The sequence below is a fragment of the Amphiprion ocellaris genome, chromosome 21, assembly GCF_022539595.1.
Source record: "Amphiprion ocellaris isolate individual 3 ecotype Okinawa chromosome 21, ASM2253959v1, whole genome shotgun sequence".
Taxonomy (NCBI): domain Eukaryota; kingdom Metazoa; phylum Chordata; class Actinopteri; family Pomacentridae; genus Amphiprion; species Amphiprion ocellaris.
In genome coordinates, this window is record NC_072786.1 from 17,270,379 (window position 1) to 17,290,676 (window position 20,298).

The 20,298-nt window shown below is 41.7% G+C and overlaps 1 protein-coding gene across 1 annotated transcript in view; it reads right to left on the bottom strand.

Annotated features, from left to right (window-relative positions):
• Positions 1-352: 352 nt before the first annotated feature.
• Positions 353-20,298, bottom strand: part of LOC111565837 (lysine-specific demethylase RSBN1L-like) — a 43,473-nt gene continuing 23,527 nt past the window's right edge. Inside the window, exons 5-9 of the mRNA XM_023266110.3 lie at positions 17,356-17,493; positions 15,911-16,053; positions 7,384-7,554; positions 7,086-7,194; positions 353-4,947 (exon numbers count right to left, since the gene is read on the bottom strand). Coding sequence (XP_023121878.2) covers positions 3,127-4,947; positions 7,086-7,194; positions 7,384-7,554; positions 15,911-16,053; positions 17,356-17,493 — 2,382 coding nt within the window. The 3' untranslated portion in view covers positions 353-3,126. The remainder of the gene's footprint in view (positions 4,948-7,085; positions 7,195-7,383; positions 7,555-15,910; positions 16,054-17,355; positions 17,494-20,298) is intronic.

The window sequence follows — 20,298 nt, forward strand, 5'->3', positions numbered from 1 at the left end:
GACCTTTTCTGGTTATTAGATGTTTGAATTCTTCATATGTTCCTAATAGCAAACTACTCTGTTTGTCAAAGTCGATCAATTTGATCCATGTTCGACTGCTCAGTCTGCAATTATCCCAGATTGAACCTGTACTGAATTAGCGTGATTGAGTTACCTTGAATCAATCTTTATGAACTCACTTTACCCCCGACTGATGGGTTTATTCAAAGTCAGGTGTTGGACTTACATCCCCACTTTTCTGAACATTTTTTCTCATGTTGGCATCTAAACCTCTTTCCAATATACTTAAATGATTAAGACATTTGTGCATTTTTAACCACAGCACCAATAAGAATCAGTTCTGACTCCAGGCTTTTCATCCATTGAACCTTTTATTAGCTAGGCTCATATTTAAAGTAGAAACCACACTACAAGTTTTTTTTCCTCTTTACAAAACTTCTTATGTACACTACAGTGTTGACAGTTAAAAATAATGGAACAAAATGAGATAAATAAACTCTGTGAAAACACGGCTAGCCCCTGAAGACTTCTGTTTTCAACCATAATTTTTGTCACATTTGTACAAAAAAATATATAAGTTCCTGTCATGTTTCTGTAACATCTAAAACCCAAAAGCATAAAAAGAGCTGCAGAGCGCCTTACAACCGGTATCAAGTGCTTAATTACCACCTCGTTCTCCCCAGAGCCACACAGTGAAGAGTTCTGTCTCCCAAAATGAAGCCTTTTGAGGCAAACTTACCAAGAAAAGCTAAGGCGTTATCTTCCGTTTTCCAAGATTTTTCAGGCTTGTGGTGAGACTAATCGGGAAAAGTACAACCCCTGCTTTCAGGATATCATTCCACTGAGCCATCTGTAGTCAGACCGCAGATATTTGTAGCATTTTCAGCGGCTTTAGAGACCAATTTAAGGCTTTGCTCTCATTTTCCAGTGAGAACCGAGACTCCTATGAGAGGACAGAACTCCTTCGCCGTGTGTCTCTGGACCATTTCGTTCACAGTTAAGGACAGGCACTGGGGAAATGTCGTGGGCTACATTAGCAAGTGGGCTGTACTCCAATATTGATAGTAAAATCAAGACACCAATGACTAAAAGTTCCACAGCTGTGGGACATGCACTGAGACAGAAGAGATCGACTCTAAAACCAGATATTTGGAGAAACATATTCTCTTCATAGTTGCTGCCAAAACAGACTTTCAATAATTTATTGTACTTTTTAAACACAGGAGGTCACGTCAGTCCCTGGGTGATAAATAAAACATTGAACAGACAGGATGCTCCACACTGTAGAGAGACTGGACTTCAGGTAAAGAGATAAATAGTGCTTTGGGAATGAGCTCTCAACAGTGTACCATCTGTTTTCTAAGCATCTTAGAGCATGTTTCAATAAAGAATAATAATAATAATAATAATAATAAAAACAATAATAGAGCGACTGAGGCCTGAATGCATTCAAAGTTACAGTCCTGGAAGAACCTGAAACTGCCCCGTTGATAGTCTGACATAATCAGGGCTTTATGAACCCAAAGTTCCTTCAATAATCAGCTGCATTTCCACAACAGTTGATGTGTGTGTGTGTGTGTGTGTGTGTGTGTGTGTGTGTGTGTGTGTGTGTGTGTGTGTGTGTGTGTGTGTATATATGTATATGCATTAAAAATGCTGTGAGGAGTCACATTTGGGAAGTCTTGACCTACTGTATCTGTATGATATTGCTCTTTGAATTCTGTTATTCTTATCCAGATGATGCCAAGTTGGTGAGCTCTTCATGTAGCTGCATATTCATTAACATCATGTTGCAGACTGGTTAGCATTTCACTGCAACAACTACCCAACACTTTGTAGAGTTTGGTTACATCCTTGGATTATCAAGATTGAGGATTTATTTGGGACCAATATGTTTCTGGATGTGTCCTGAATGTGTTTTCCTGAGACTCTGGAGGCCTGTTGGTGTAACAGCCTTGCCTGGGTCGAATTCTTCCTTGGCTGGCCAGCAAGCATTGAGCTTCCAAAATTAGGAAACCCTGTTAAACATCCAATAGACACCAAAAAAACAGCAAAATTACACTAAGAGCTCTGCCACTGGTGCTGAAGGGAAAAGGTTCAAGATGCTGTAATACTTTAAGCTGTGACTCTTCTAATAGCCTGATTGAATGCAGTGCTGCTGTGTGCTGTAGCTTAATGTACCGATTTAAAATTAACATGGGTTTTTTTGTTTTAAGTGGCACTGGAAATCTGCAATAACATTCTTGTTCGGCAATATAACAATAGAACCGATTAGAAAAATCACCTGTTAATTATGCACTTCATTAATGTTTTGTACCAATTTGAATAAAAACACTGCTACTTGCTGCCACCATATCAATAATGAGGAAACGCAGTTTGATATTCAGCAGATTATTGCGGAGCATTATTGCTCAAAATACAATATTCAGGAAATGTACTGTGATTTACTGTATTGACCAAGATGTATCAATACAGTACAGTCCAGGACATGTAGTAATATTACATCAGTACAGCACTGTGCCGTGTAATATCACTGTGTGACCCATCATTATTCCAGAAACAGTCTTGGGCACAAAGAACATACTAGAAAAAAGCCACAAAAATGGAAGCATTAGCTGCAAGTTTCACAAAAAGGCCAACTTCACGACCTTTTCATATATAAATATCTGACACAAGTCTGCAGAGATTTTCCTATATTCTTCCTACATGTGATGGCTCAAAGGCAATCTGATGTTCAAACAGGTTATGCTCAGTTAAAAAAAAAAAAAAACAGGACCAGACAGCAGTTTGGCAGACTAGGGAGCTTACTCGAACCATGAGCCTGAATAATCTCTTCTTCAGAGTTAAAACTGGTGCACCCTTCAGTCCAAAACAACCTGGAAATGAAATAAACTCTCAGTATTATTGAACTTGTGCACCGTCGATGCATCAGTATGGTCTAAGCCAGTTCAGTCCAACGGTCTGGGAAATGTTAAGTCCAGCTCTACTTGATAAACTACGATATTGTGTCCATACCGACATGCTCCACTGTCTTTCCTTTTTACACTGTTTTACAACAACACAACCAAAATATAACCTTGTACATATACAGTCCTTTAAAAACAGCATCATTATGTACAAAAACTACTATAAAATCTGCTCCTCTTCATGCTGTGGGGGGTGGGAGAGGACAGAGGGGGAAGGCTGAGGGGGAAGAGGTGGTGGAAGAGGAGGTGGAGGGGGAGGCGGTGAGGAGGTCGGAGGAGGCGGTGGGTGAGGGTAAGTCTGTGGCATCGGGAGCTGAACCTGCACCGGTGCTGAGGTTTGGTACGGTGGCTGCAAGGGGTAAGAACCGGGTGGCTGGGGGAGGTACGACTGAGGGGGAAGAAAATGGTGAGAGGTGAAGCCCGGGTGCTGAGGAGGGAAGAAGGTTCTGGCAAACTGGTGCGGGTGAGGAAGGTGAGGTGGGAGAGACTGGGCGCTGGTGAGGGGAGTGTTAGGGGGAGGCTGGAAGTACGGCTGTGTGGTGATGTTGGGCTGGTGGGGGGGAGGCAGGTGGAGCTGGCTCATGTGGACCGAGTGCAGAGGTTGCGTAGGGAGGGGAGGATTGGAGAGGGGACTTGGGGGGAGGACTGGAGGTCTGTGGGGGAGATGGGAGTGTGGCAGGAGGGGGGAGAAGGAGGGAGGAAGCATCTGAGGGAGGTGAGGAGGGGGGAGGTGCTGGGGGGTGTATTGCTGCATGTAAATTCCTTGCCTGTCCTGCGGCAGATGCATCTGCAAATCCACAGACGACCTGGAGTCCAAGTCCGAACTGTGAGTCCATTTCTCTGGGAGTGTTTGTGTTCGCGTCTCCGGCAGCGTCCGTGTGTCGACTGCTGTGTGTGTTCGTGTGTCAGCTTGGTAGGTGTGAGTCTGTACATCCACAGCAGGTGACGCCTGCGTCCATGTGTCTGAAAGAACATGTGGCTTTAGATGGTCTTTTTCCTTGTTGGGTTGATCTGACTGAGAGGAAGATGATGAAACGCTGGAAGAAGGACACGTGGTGAGATTAGAGTTGGCTGCAGGTTTGGGTCGAGTCGGGGACGAAGAGGCCACAGAGGAGGATGTTGACAAGACAGCAGAAGGAGAAGAGGTAGAAGATGGATGGGAGGCTGAAAAAGAAGAGTGCAAAGACGTGACAGAAGATCCTGGAGACAAAGAGTTGGAAGACTTAGAAAAAGGTGGAGAACGGGATGATTTGGAGGCCGAATGAGAAGCTGAAGACAAGGAACTTGAACTGGAAGACATTGTTCTGCTGTCTGAGTGATGATGATGGTGGTGATGGTGAGATTTCGATGATGCTTTGGGTTTTGTGTCCTGATGACGAGGGGCAGGAGGATACAGAGGGAGAGGTGAGTTGTTCTTGCAGGGAGGACCAGCTGGACATTCTACCTTCACCTTTGCAGGAGGTGAATCCTGCCGTTTGACTCTTCCACCTTCTTTAACCCTCTCGGTCGCCTCCTCTTTGCTTCTAGTGCTGCTAACGTTTGAGTCCACTGAGAGAGCAGGCTGAGACGACATAGGTGGAGATTTATCATCATATTTCTCCTTTCTGGCAGGTAGTAACGTCCTGTTTTCTGCCACATCCACCTCCTCGTCCTCCTCCTTTATCCTCTCCTTCACTCCTTTCTCCCTCTTCTTTTCTGTTTCTTCCTCCTTTTTCTCCACAACCACTGTTTCGGTCTCTTTCTCCTTTAACTCCTCCTCCTCTTCCTTCACGTCTTCCTCCTCCTGATCTCCCTCTCCTTGGTGGTACTGCTGGAGGCGGACATGCCACGCCAAGCTGCAGACAGCCGACACGGTCTTGAACTGGTGGACCACATTGCGGGGGATGAAGTAGATGTCATCGTGGCACAGGCGGATGCGAGCGTAGCGGATGCCTTCCCGCCGCAGCTGGTTCAGTTTGGCATCGTCCACCCACTGCACACACTGTGAGGACAGAGGACGAGAGGATTTAGACAGCTGCAATGAAGAGGTGCAACATAAAACATCTTTGGACAGTGACATCTATATTAAAATCTGCTATAATATCCCCATGAGAAAACAGAACACACTAAATCCTTACCTAAAAGAAAATATTCCTTCAACATGCAAGTAACACGAGGCTATTATGATATTTTTTAAAAAAAGACTGCTAAAGAAGCAACATTGTAAAGTAAAGTCTGTAATCTGTTGTTCTTTTTGATCCCTTCCAGAACAGGTACAGCTGCTTTGTGGCTCATTATCTTAACTTGCTGAACCCCAAAACCTCATCAGTGGGTTTGAAAAGCATTTTATCTTTTCGGAGGGAAAAAAACACAGCAATATTAAGCCATAGTAGAGAGTGGAAACTGTTAAACCCTGTTTGAATCTGACTGTTTTGTCAGAATACTTAACCAAATCTTAGCTTAAAATTGAATGGAAAACACTTTTTTACTCTGCCAAGGAACGCCACGGAGTTATGTGACGATCGGTGTACATTTTCCTTCTATGAATCTGTCTGTCTGTCTGTTAGCAACATTACTCAAAAATGGACTAACGGATTTGGATGAAATTTTCAGGGAAGGTCAGAAATGACACAAGGACCAACTGATTAGATTTTGGCAGTGATGAGGCTTGTAGTCTGGATATATCGATATGTTAAAGATTTCTGTATCATTACGAGGTAGCGGCATGCTGTCATTATGACAAGTGAACACTACATCAGCTGCCTGCATCAATTCACGCCGCCACGCAATTCGGTATCCATACATAGCGTACGCATGCATAACACACACTTATGCTCACCACAAGGTAATTTTTTATTCATTTATTTAGTTTGTGGGTAGATCTATATTAAATGGTCAGATTCTATGTTGCCGTGATTTCTGAATACACAATTTGAGGAATGAACAACCTTGGCGGAGTACTGCGCTCTCTTAGTGCTTTTCTTGTTCTACATGTCTTATTTAAAAAACTGTCAAAACAAAGCCTTTGTTCTAACCACATTCTGTAAAATAATATGAAAAGATTATTTGCTGCAACTGCGAAAGTCACAAGTGACTCAGCTATGACCAACAGTCACGTGACAAAAATTCAGTAAACTTTAAGCTGAACTGCAGGCTGTGTTTACGCAGAGCAGACAGGAGACAAATAAAATAAAAATGGAAATGGTAAAATATCTACAGTATGTGTGTTTTTTTATTGGTAACACCTGGGGGCAATTGGAAAAATACTGTATTTGAGGATTCTAGATTTTTTCAATTTCATGTTAAATAAATAATGAAAATCCTGACATTTAGTTTCTCTTTTTAATAGTATATGTCATTCTAACTTTGTTCAGCTGTGCAAAAGAAATTTTTGAGTTCTCTCTACTTATAGCCAAGATTGAGGTTTTTCCATAAAGGTGCAGAATTTTATACTGCAGTGAAAAATGAGCCAACATCGAGCAAAAATGTGGCAGGGGCAAAAATTGCTACATGGAGTTCAGGGGGTTACTTCAGATTTGTTCAGTTCTGCACTTCATTTTGTTCTCATTAACAGTGTTAATCTACAATGAACACTGAAGGTTATACAGGGAAAACAATTAGAAAACAATCAAACATATGTGCTTCTACTGTTTATTTTGACAGAATGGAACCCACAAGAAAACCCTGTAGCCAAATGTTCTGCATTCAAAAGCAGCTTTCAATATTAGGGTGGTTTTGTCTGGAATTAAATAAAGGGACTACATGGTTACAAACTAGTCTACATTACTGGCTTTTAGATAGAAACCGAAATCAACACTGTATTGACTATTTGTTAAGTTTATATCATCTTGCTGATTCTTAATAATCTATGTAACCAGGATTCTCTAGAAAGCAGTATTGATACTGGGTGAATTAACCTGGTGAACACTTTCTTTTTCTGCTCTAACTTGCTGTAGTCACATGGGCTCCACCAGGTGGCAGCATCCAACATCAGATGGGCTGGTTAAGTTAGATTAATGCTGCACTGTGGGTGTGATTCTGTATCTAGTTTGAGATATTACAAAGGTGACTTCACTGATGTTAATGTAATGAATGAACAGTGACTGTTGTCATGTTATCTGTGTGTGTGTGATGTAAGACCTGAGACAGTGGGGGTTCATATAGGTCCAACTGCAGCCTCTGAACTACATAGGGGAAATCACCAGCATGAAAACATATAACATCTTTGGTAACACGAGGCGGCTCCGAGCTGCGAACAGGGGAGGGAGGGGAGGAGGAAAGAGAGAAGGATTATATGATATCTGTCAGCGAGTAAGCTGTGTAAATACTGAGCGTGTGCCGCTTCTAGACAAACAGCGATGTACCAAACTGTCTGACATTTACAGTGTGTGTTTGTGCCTGAGTGTGTGTGAGGATGGCGTGTTGCCCCGCTGCCTACCTTTCCACAGAGCACACAGCCTTCAGCACCCCTACGGCCGCTGTGGTCTGACGCTCGAAACCCTGTCCGATGTGGTCAGCGTGGGCCCGAGTCCGATCCTCGAACAGCATCTCTCTGGGCTCGCTGGTCCGGGGCAGCGACTGCAGCAGGTTCTTCACCTCATTGGTGGAGCTAAGAGAGCAAAGGAAAGATCAGTCCTTCAGAGAAACAACAAAGTGGAAAAGCAGAAGAAAAAAACCCACACAAGTGCCCACACAGTTGATTCTGCTCCTCTGTCTGCTTCCCTGCTGTCTAAATAAAGCAGAAAATGACTAAAGGTGAGCGGGATGCTCGCTCTCGCTGTCTCTTTGTTTCCTGTTTACTATGTAAAAGCACAAAACTGGCTTCATCTGCTGGTTTTGTTGTTATCTGGGCTGACTTTCCTGTTGATGAAATCCAGATCCTACAGTGTGACATGAGGAGCAAAGAGGAAGTTAGAGGGGTTTTGGTGCAGAGGAGGGAAACAAGCATCACTATGGATGTTCTGAAACATCCGTACGTAGTATTTATGGTTTGTTAAAGCATTTTCAGTGAAGTTACAACTGGCAATTAACATTATTATTGATTTATCTCCTGAGTCGTATCTTGATTTGTGGTATAGTCCCTAAAAATGTCAGAAAACAGCAAAAAATGGTCGTCATAATTTTAACAATATTTACATGTTTAGTAAATATTGTTTGTTTGTTCCTGACAACCTGAACTCTAAACATATTTACCTCAACATCACAGAACACTAAGAAAATCAGCAAATATTCACATTTTTGGTGTTTTTAATTATTTTTCATGAATTAATTAACAAAACCACTGCTGATTATTTTTTGCGGAACGATATAATTAAATAAGCAATTAACTAAGCGCTAGTGAGCATTGCAACACTTCTGAAAGATTAATTGATTTACTAGCTTGATTATCAATTACTTTGCGTTTGATGAATTTGAAGTCTTTTCTCATGCACAAATGAAAAAAAAAAATAAATATGAAAACACATTTCTCTGTTTCAAATAATTACAAATGAAAGCTCAGTCACCAGTAACCATGAATCCAGAAAAAAAATACAGTTAATTTTTCTTCAGCTCACATTATGAAACCAAGAGATGATTTACAAATTAACTGATAGTCCATAACAAAAAGGGCTGTGATATAGTAGACATTAATAAACATTCCTGTGGTGTATTCAGTGAGTGTTAAAGCATCCACTGAGCGAGATTTTTTACTGCATGCTGTGAAGCCACGTTCATCATCCTGCATATAAAAATGATGTATGAGGGTTTTTCTAGCTTCAGAGCAATAGCTCTTACTTCTGATGCAAATTATTTTCCATGTTTGCTGGTGGCAAAATGCATGGACCATCTTTGCATGGTCAAAAATGAAAAAAATGGAAATCAGTAACATCCTCGTGTGCTGTAAGTCGAAACAGTAAGTCGCATTTGCAATCACGGAATGTAAAACTAAAGTAAACAAACGGCGATGCCAGAACACATGCAGAACGTACAGACTTGGCTTCATGCATACAGACTGAAGAGCTGAGGAGTAAAAGCATAAAAATGAGCCGTGCTGCCAAACAATAGAAGTACTGCAGTCAGCTCACTACTGGATCAGTGACTCACACTGGAGCTGCAGTCAGATTCAAACAAGAGTATAAACACACACGCACAGAGTCTGCGAGAGATTCCTTCGAGAGCGTAACGCAGACACACACACACACACACACAGACACAGCACAGAAGCAAGACTACCCGTGCTGAACACTGAATTGTGCATTCATTCATTCAGAGATAAGAGGAGAGAGGCATGAGCTGGTGGAAGAGGAAGAAAGAAGCAGAGGAAAATAGTACAGAGAGTGGAGGGGAGAGATGAAAACACACACAGGCACACGGAGCTCAGTGTGTCTGAGCTGACTGCAGGCTGACAGTAATAAATGTAAAACCAGGAAAGCTGGTAAGTGAAACAGTGAAAAGAGAGAGTGTTAAAGGGTGGAGTGCTGAACGGTGCAGCAGCTAGAATGATATTTGAAAGTCTAACAGCTGCTATAGTTCTTTAAATATCCTCTATATGTGAGGTGCTCCTGTTCTGGTACCGTGTCTTTTAGTATGTACAGCAAGTCTATGCACCAAACTGTCATGGTGCCTGTGAATGTGTGGCCGGATAAAGTGGGAAAAGGAGGAGAAGAGATGAGGAACAGATGAATGGCAGGATGAGTGCTGAGATGATGGAGGGAAACAGGATAAAGAAGGAGAGAGGAGGGCCGTCGAGGGATAAGGCAGGAAAAAGACTTTAAAGACAGAGGAAATCACCTTCTCTTAGACAAATACTGCTAATGTACATTTTAAAGCCACACTGATCTGTTTTCCCACCAGGTGTGGTAGTCAGAGTTCAATTAAACCTCAAATACACTCACAACGTGAGTCCAATGTGTTCATGAAAATAAAGCAGGTAAAAGTCATTGTTGGTGACAATTTGACTATATGCATTTTGTTTATCTGTGAATTACTGTATTTATGTAACTCTACTCTTTGATCTTATCAGCACTTGATTAAACAAGAAAAGCCCTACATCAAGGCTGCTCAGTCGCTGTATGATTTCCAATGGATGAAATCTTTAAAAAAATGTGTGCTCTGCAGTGGTGAATTTGTAGTAGGATCGCAATCATGTGATCATCAGCAGGCAGCTGACGTAGTGTTCACTTCTTGTCATAGTTACAGTGACGCCGTGATAAAGAAATCTCTAACAAATCCGTGGATCCAGACTTTAAGCTACATCACTGCCAAAATCTAATTACTTGGTCCTTGTGTCATTTCTGACCTTCCTTGAAAATTTCATCCAAGTCCGTTATGGCGTTTTTGAGTATGTTGCTAACAGACAAACAAACCGATACCGATCGTCACATAACTCCGCTGTGTTCCTAGGTGTAGTAATAATATGACTACACACAAGACAGTCGGTGGTAAAAAATGTCACTTTTCCATCAAGATGGTGTTACAGGAGCCCTACTTAAACATGAACTCAGACTTGAACCTGACAGTTAACCTGCTTCAGACCAGGCTAGTTTCTCAGCATAAGTTTCCAAAGCAACTAAGTTTGAACTATGTTGAATTTGTCTGAGAAGCTTCAGGAGGTTCAGTAAAACACGAAGCTGAAAAGATCACCATGACCGGGATGACTGAGAATCTACACAGACATACAGCAAATCTGCTTTTTTTGGAACAGTAATAATCATAACTATAGCAGAGTCCTTGTGCTGATCTGTCTGAATTAGGGTTGTCATGATTTCAATTTTTTGAGCCACGATTACTGTGGAAGGAAATATTGCGATTTTACGATTATTCACGATTATCGACATTATGAAAGAAAAAAACCCAGTGTTTGTATTTAAATAAACTCTTTAATAATACTTAAACTTTTTAACATTTACTGTTCTTATAAAATAAAATAAATTGTTCCAACACGTCTTTGTAGTAAATAAAAGTGCAAATTGCATTACAAAACAGTCACTAACTTGAGGAACTTAAAGGCTTCTTTAGCTGCCATCATTAAAACAAAAGTTAGTGAGTAAATTCTAGTAAGTTCTAGTGAAGTGCCTCTTTGAGACTTTTATGTATTATGGAATGTTGCAATTTAATGTATGGTTGATAACGTAGTGTTTACTTTGTAAATCAAACAAAACAAAAAGACATAAAAAGAATACATTTAAAGATTCTAAAAACACTTCATTTTAAGCTTTAAATATCCTCCACAATTTTAGACAATATAACTACAGAAAAAAGGATAAATGGGAGTCTTATTTATTTTTACTAAAACGTTTATATAAACAATTCACCACTAATTTTACAACAATTAATCAAAACACCCGGATCATTTCCCAGGGAAAACTCTAGAGTCTGACAGGAGGTCCAGGCAGACAGACAGCCTCCCTGTCCTGGAGGTTACCGTCTCCTCCACTACCACTGTCAGCGGGCAGCGGGGCTTCCCGGACCACACTCCCTGCTGAGGGGACCGGGCCGACAGCATCTTCGGAGGAGGGCACGGGCTTCCGGAGCCAAAACAACCGGCGGGTCGGGAGCTCCGGTTCCCTCCTGCGCTCCCATTCCCAACCCGCCGCGGCCCGCCGCCTTCCCCTCGCCTGCGGACGCAGGAAAGCAGCCCGGCTGCGACGGGCGGGGAACGGGAGCGCAGGAGGGAACCGGAGCTCCCGACCTGCCGGTTGTTTTGGCTCCGGGAGGAAACTCGGGGCGCGGGGGGTCCTCGGGGCGGCCCGGCCGCCGGACCGCTGACTTCGGAACCGACAGTTACCGCGCGTGCGGCGGACATTCCCATCTTGGCAACCTCATTGCGCACAGCGGCCACAATATTAGGGACACTTCGGCGGGCCGGAAACCCAGAAATTATTTTTTCTTTCTGTGCGACCCGGTACGGGCCGCAGACCGGTGGTTGGGGATCACTGCTGTAGTGTTGCCTACACACGTGTATTAGGCCTACGTCATTGCCGCCCCCCCCTTATTTTTGAAACTTGTGGTAAAAGTTGTTAGAAGCGCTGCACTGGTTGGCACTAACGCGGTCTTTGCTGTACTTTTTTATTGGGAAATGATGATTTTACCTTGACTTGGACATACAGCGGTGGATGATTGTCACGAAGATGCTGTATCATGTTGGTTGTATTCGCACCTTTTGCTGCAACTTTGCGACGACAGGCTTTGCACGTGGGGTGCCCATCCACGAAAACCTCACCTTTAGCATCTTTTGGATACCCAAAGTGATCCCATACTGCTGATTTGAGTCGCTTTTTGGGAGGATGCAAGTCCGGAGGAGCACCCCCGTCAGCCATCCTCAATTTAGCGGTGAGTGAAGTCAGTGATGCCGATTAGACAGGAGCGCGCGCACAGGCCAAGGAGCCACTCTCTCTCCACTCTCCACTCAGCGCAGCTCACGCTTCTTGCATTGCACCTCTCGCGAGGCTTTTCTACGGATAATCGTGGTTGTGAAAAATGTGACGAATATCTATTCATAATCGTGGTTATTGTAAAACCGGTTAACCTTGACAACCCTAGTCTGAATATAAATGGATAATGAAACAGCGCCACAGCAAAAACTTAAAACAACGGGAAATGTGATAGCATGTTACAGAGCTTGGAACTTCAAATGTTTTCTTTTTCAACAAGAAATTTTATGTCATTGCAGGGAACAGAGGATGTGAAAAGAAGCCATAAAACAACAGGAGGAAATTATTGCACCGTAGCGAGTTCAAACACTTTCAGATCCAGCCAGAACTGGAAGAACTCCTCAGCTCTTTATACGTTCACGCCTCTCCACCTTCATGTCACACTGCAGCTTATAAAAGCTTAAATCCCCACAGATAAGACAAAATAACCCACTTTCACTCTTTCTGTGGGAAAATTCAGTTGATTATTACAACCGGTGTTGCTGATCTGCACATTTGTGAACATCTGACTTTAGCAGCTTCTGGTAACATGGGTTATTGTTATCTGTATAAGCGCTGCCTTTGTATATTGTATACTTGCAGAGATGGTTGAGTAAGCTACGTAGATGTAGCCAGATAAGTGTTATCGTCGCCTTCAAGTGCCTCGTCAAACTTGGATGGTGCAAAAGGTTTGCTTTTCCTTAAATCAAAGACCCTCTTTTGACTAATATTTGAAGACATAGGTGCGTTTCATTTATGTTCTGTATCGCATTACCTAATCTGTGGGATGCTGTTGGCTTCCTTAGTCTGCATACGTAAAACATTTTTTACAGACTGTTTGTCAGAGTTTTGTGTTGTCCGCGGGCTCACCCTGACTGTCAGCTGTAAGTGGAGTATTGGCATATTTTGCTTTGTGCATCTATTTTCTGGACGATTTGCAGAGAGTTGGCAAGGAGACTTGTATCTGCAGCTGTGCCTCTTGTTTTGTCACAATGAGTGTTCTCACTTTGCCAGCACAATATTAGTCCAAGACGGGGAAAAATGCTCTGGCTTGTTTGTATTTCTTTAAACCAATCACAATAATCTTGGGCTGAGATAAGTGAAGGATGCGGCTTCAGTGTTACCTTAAAATAGTGACAGGTGGAACATTTGCACACAGGGAGACGAGCACTGTTAAATGTATAATCCCCCAAAGAAAACTACAAACTAGATATATGGCTTTTTTGGAAGCACTCATTCTTAAAGTATAGTAGAAATAAAATGGTTAATACTATTGTCTTTAATAGCAGGGTATTACAATACCTCTGTAGTTTCAGTACACTGTGCAACACTACAGAGCATTTTATGGAGAATAAGGACACCCTGTTAGAAAATCAATTATTTGATTGTTTACATTTTCTAGTAACCTGAAGCATCCTCATTTGCTGCTTTGTAGGATTAAACACTGCTCTACAATTTGCTAACCATGTTGCAACTATCTTAGATGTTTGGTCTAAAACTACTGCAAATATCCACATTTACAAAGCTGTCACTGCAAAAATTTGTCATTTTTCTATTTAAAAAAACACCTCAAATGAGTGCCAATCATTACAATACTTTCATTTAATCAGTCTTCTTATCAATTAGTCCAATTATTTTCTTTATTTCAGAATTGTTTGAGATCTACCTCTTACTCCCCTAAAAACATCCCCACCATTCTCTCAATCATTCATCACACAATTTGCATTCACACAGGAATATTTTGTCCCTAATCAGTCTCTGTCCTGCTCACAACTGGTGCTGGCCACGGCTCCTGCTGCTGCTGCTGTTACTATGCAATTACTGTAAATCCCAGGAAGCATTGCGCTCTTTCACCAAAAGCCGAAATATTTTGGTTTTATTTTCATCGTCTGACCACTATAATCAAGCTCAATTCTCAGACTAAGAGTCTCAGAGCTCTCAAAAATGCACAGCAGCTTGACTTTTTCTCTGAAACCACAAACAAAAAGAAGCAATGCTGTGAAGAGATGTTGTCCATGCAAACAGGCTTCCTTCTTTCAAAACAACGCGTTCAAACTGCAGCCAAGGACTCACTGCAAGCAGGATCATGTCCTTCTCTCCACACTTCACCATATTTCTTTCTGTTTTTATGTCTTTCTCTTTATTCACACTGACAGACATAAACAACAACACTTGCACAGCTATGGCATTTTTAATATATGTGCTATCTTCAGAGTTCCTGCAAACAACAGCAAAGTAACTCCACAATAAATCAACTTAAAGCATGAGAGGTCAAGAGGATGAAGCAGAAGACAGACTGTAAGAGAAACAGAGAGAGAGACAGGGCAGATATTAAGAGGCAGCAAGAGGGCAAGGACTGAGGAAAAAAGGCAAGAGTGGAGAAAAGAAAAGAAAGAGGAGTTGTGAAGGAGAAGAGGGGTAAAGATGTTGTCACTCTATAATCATCTCTAATGATAAATTGCAATCAACTGATGGAGACCAGACTCAAGAGAAAGAAGAGGCAACAGTTTGAGCATCCTTTTTTCTATCCGTCCATCTGCATCTCTAAGAAAATAGATGTGCTCAGTCCCAGCTGTAACACAAGTGTTTCTGACAGTCAGACAAACAACATCACACACATGTCCTTTAAACGCTGTCTTGACAGCCCTCAACAACACCACCAAAACACATACAAATGTGTAACATATAGTATGAATTGATTTAAAAGAAGGTATATGTCTTTTATTAGTTCCTCTTATTGCACCCATAAAATCAGTTAAAACAAATACATCGGCTAAATAACACAATAATCATTTGGTTTCTAAAATGCAAAATAAGTGACCAAATTTCCTTACCAACAGTCAAAAACCCAGAGATTTCAAATTTACAATGACAGAAAAAGTAAAAGCCCCAAATCCTCACATTTCAGAAGCAGGATTACTTGAAAAACTGTATTACTGAATAAAGAATAATTATTCTAGCCATTACAAAAACAAAACAAAAAACCTAACAACTGATGTGGTGACTAATCACCAGAGACATAAGAGAGAAATTAATGAAGCGAGGAAGGAATGTGTGCGGTGTGCATTGTTCCATGTTTGGCTGGCTGCCATGTGAAGTAGCGTCTGATGTAACAATGATCTCATCTGAGCAGCGGGCCACATAGCGCATCACACACAAACGTGCACACATTCTCTCTCATGGTCTGACTCACAGAAATCATGTGTGTTCGAGAGCGAGCCTACGTGTGAACAACAATGACACTGTGACACGGACAAACAGAGAGGGGGTAATTGCCTCATCCGGCGCTGTTCGGCAACAACAAAGCTTCACGCTGCTACTGCGGCTGCTGCCTCAATTTGGCAAGTGTGCTACTGTTTTTCATAATCAGTCCTCATGGGCAGCGTAGAGAGTACAGAGAAAAGCTGGCTCAGTAAGGTATACAAACACACCACTGAGATTTGTAGTCAGTCCAGACAACATTCACAAAGACCAAAATCCCTGCTAATTCTATCTGTCTCTGGAAATATTCGCTGGTGTCATTTTTGAGTGTATTTCGGTAAACAGCTGCATACAGATTACTGCTGGACTCACCGTTTTCTTTTAAAAGGAGACTTTGGTATATCAGCTACAGGTATCATCTGTTCTCCTGGTCTGACCCACATTATGGGACCGTCGTCGCTCTCTGTGGGACTCATCAGCCTCAGACTGGAGAAAGTTCCCCACGGAAGAGTCCGCTGAGGTCAGACAGACGAGGAGAGAAAAAAAAAAAGAGGACGGGAAAGTGACAGACAGAGGAGGTGAGGGAATAAAATCACAACAGCATGTTAGCACATTCCTCATTTTATCAGCTGCTAACCAATTCATCAAGCATCTTATTTATTCCCAAAAGGAAAATCTCATGCAGAAGACACTGCTCCCCTGGCAAAACTTGTCACTGGCACCCAAGATGCTTCAGAGGGTGTCAAATAAGAGCCAAAGCCGCCGATAGATAGGAAGTGCCAGAGGATGTGTGTCTTTTGATATTCAGCATACGGTGCCACTCCTCCACACTGCATGCAGGAGATTTGAAGTGTCAACACAGAATAGCAAACAGAAGACGAGCTTGTCACTCCTGCATTTTAGGGACGGCGGTAAACACAGTATTTTTGGTGGTCAGTTCCTGCACAGACGTTTTCAAAGAGAACCACTTTCCTGAATTGGAACTGGGAGCTGCATCAAATCACTTGACACACCACTTAATGCCTCTTGTTTGCCAGCCACCACCGAGAACATTAGGTGTGTTGTTGATGTTTGTGTCTAGCATCCGTTCTATTTGCTATTTCCAAATGATCAGTGGTGCAAATGCATCAAAATATTCATGTTAGTTTTAGCTAATGCATCCATGACTAAACATTTAGAGCAAATAGGCCATTTTTCAGGTTTAAGCCAGTAAATTGTAACTGTAGCAACTAAGCCTGTTGTTCTTATCTGACAGTGTAAAAGTGTTGTGTGACAGTGTTAACCTGCTGAACATAGTCACACAACATCTTTACGAATCCTCCAACAATGTTACTGTAACAATCACAGCACAGCTGAGCTTCCTTTAGATTTATGAAAACAAACAGCAGCACATAATGAAAATGAATGCTTTGGGCATAAGAAGCAATAACGGTTTAATAAGGATGTCCCAAGTTGAACTCGAGGATGAGTATCGATGCAGACCAAACAAAGTTTTAATGGATCAATACTGGTTAAAATAAAGCAGATCAAATTTCAATCCTTATTGTATTATAAGCTGTTGCCCACCTCAGCGTTGCTCTGCACTGCAAGCATTTCACGACAAACAGTGAAAATTTGTGTGTGAATGTGAAAGATTATTTGGTTACACTGATGATCGCTGACAAATATTTTACAGATTACCTTTCATGCAGTGCAAGTTAAACACTTTACAAATATTATGCTTCCATTTGAATCCCCATGTCGCTTTCTTATTATCTATCCATTCATCTATTTTGCCGCCGTTTAGGATTACTGCCATTCATCTCGTCCAGACTCACCTTCAGGAAAGGTGACTCCTCCAGCATGCCAAGGAATTCTGGGAAATAATCTCCGACCTCCTCGTCCACGGCTCCCACCAGGCTGATCTGTCTCATTGCCCCAGCTCTGTATGTACCATGACTGTATGTCTTCTTCACCTGCAGCAAGCACATGATGAGTAAAAGATTACACAATGTCACAATAGTCCTACTTTCACCCAAGTGAGGTTGATTACTATGTTCAATCAGACAGCAGGAGCTCAGTTCTTAAAGTGGCACAGGTGAAAAGAACGCGAATTTTCACAAAAAACCCTGTGTTTAGCTGAGTGTACAAATATCTTCTCTATTGAGCCGAGTACAAACACCAAAGTACAGAGAATTTTAAATCAGTTTCTCCAGCAAATTTGAAATCAGCACTATAATGCTACACACATCCAAAAAGAGTGCAATCCTGACAAAGTCTGATATATTTCCTTTGTTTACTATTTATTCCAGTACAGATACAGTGAGAAGATACTAAATTTTCTCCCTAACAAGGATCATGGGAGAAAACAAAACAGCACACATGGTGATACTAACTGCAATTTAATGGTTGCAATTTCTCTTCATTTTAATATTTAATCTTCAAAACATTACAGCATCCTTCTGCAAAGGTATTATGGAGCATCCATGGCCACTGCTGGTATGAAAGTGAGGGCTTCTACTCCTGACCTCTTTTTTGGTTACCCTGATTACAATATAAACGCTTAATATTTTCATCTTTCACCTTCTGGAGCACTAATTTGCAAACTTTTTGAAAAGCATCACCTTAAAGTAAAGCTATTTGTGTGCACAACTCCTCTTTACAGATTGCATACGCTTAACTGATGACCAGTTCAATCAAAGTATGTTTTGCTCTTTGTTTGATTCAACGTATTCTCTCAGCAAATCTAGTTTTAAAAAAAAAAAAAAAGAACATCCAATTTCTCAGTTAATAGGTTATAATAATTTCTGGATTCTGGAAATGTTCCTAACATTTTGTACTTGGCATAAAGTTACATAAGACTGTTAAAAAAATGTACAATTATAGCCTTGACCAAAAAAAAACCAAACAATGGTTATATAATGTATATGTATTCTAATTCTGCTGATTCCAGTGGGACTGAGAGGAACACAAAACAAGACACTTGAAAATCTGAATTGGAGGGAAAAACACACATGGAAGCTGTTAATCATTACTGGGTATCAAAATAGACACTGTATGTGTGCACGTTGGCAGTTTCACTGGATGTTTCTGCTCCACCGGTGTGACTCAGACTGTTTGCTGCTTTTCACTTGGCTGATAGAGCATCGTGCTTGTGCGACTGTGTGTCTAACCCGTCCCTCATACCCTTGGCCCTCAACAGTGTCTTTGTGTGTGCAGTACGTGCAGCATGTGGCCTGCATGCTGTACTCTTGGCTGATCAGGATGTGTGTGTATTTGTGTGCATGTGCGTTGGCCAAATCCTTGGCTACTCGCCTCTAGTGAGTCACCACTTGACAACAAGGCAGAGATAAAGAGAGAGAGAAGGGGAAGAGAGGCAGACCAGAGGGAGGAGAGCGAGGATACACAGGAGAGAAGGAATGAGGGGAAGAGACAGATGGAGAGAAGTGGTGAGAAGCAGAGGGAAAGAAAGTTTACGAAGACAAGCTGTGAAAGACACACAGTGAGTGCAGAGGAGACGACGAAAACAGAATGAGTGAAAAAGTAGAGGAGAGGATAGAAATGACTCTAAGGGAAGTAAGGACGGATAAGGGTAATTAGGTGAAAATGAAGATAACGTGGTTGCAGTTTTTTTGGAAGACGAAAGAGCGAGTAAGCACACAAAACGGGGATAAGGGAGAGACGGCTGACAGCGGAATAGGACACATCAGATAAGTAAAATGTAGAGATGTTAAGGAGACAAGAATAAAGGAGGATGAGAGATGGATTGCGACAAGGTGGGAAGAGGAGATGAGGCAAGTTAGAGAAGATGGGAGGAGGGAAGTAATGAAGATTGAACAATAAATTGGAAGAAGACTGAAGGGGAAGGTTCTTAGCGGCTCCCAGGTGTGTCTTTGAGGAAGGCACCATATCTCCAAACAGCTACTTTGAGGGCCATTCTAGAAGAACGTAGAGGCAAGTAGCAGGTGTCTTCTAAAAATGCCTTTAAGTAAGCCTCTAAATGGCCACATGTGCCTTTACAAAATGGTTTGAATACATGTATCAAATAACTGCCTATTGGGGCTGAACTTATGTGAAATTAACTAAATAAGTCAGCTTATTGTGCATGGGTGGGCCGAGCTGCATGACTGTTTGTTGTGTTTATTCACTTCATTTCACTGCATCTGTGCCCTGACACCGTTTCATATCTTCACAAGATGATGATGACTAAAAGCTTGAAATACTCACTCCACACATATAAACACAACTTTAAATAGTCTGAGTGAGTCAATGACCTAGATACTGAGAGAAAACTGTGTTTGTGTGCACACATGGATTCAAATGCCATCAAGCTTACAAGTAATAGCTGACTTCCATAGTATTCCTCAGCCACAGTAGGTGTGTGCATTTGTGTATGTGCTCATCTTGCTGCATGATTTTAATTGTGTTTGTGCTTACAAGTGTCTATTTCTGTGTGTATTTACATGTGCATAATTTAATATAATAATCCCTATGTTGTTTGCAAAGAGAACAGTCTCTCACTATCACAGGAGAAGTATGAGGAAACACTACTAGTGCCTCAAATAAACTGATAAATTTAACACTCACTAGTTCACAAATGCTTTTAAAACACAAATACACACCTTTTCTATATTAAGTGCAGTGGAACAGAAAGAAACAGGAAACATGACGACTTCCTCAGATGTACGTTTCAAGATGCTTCAGTCCTTCCTCTCCTCTGTGTACGTGTGTGTAAACACATTCTCCACTTGCTGTTTCACTAATATTATCTATTTTTCTCT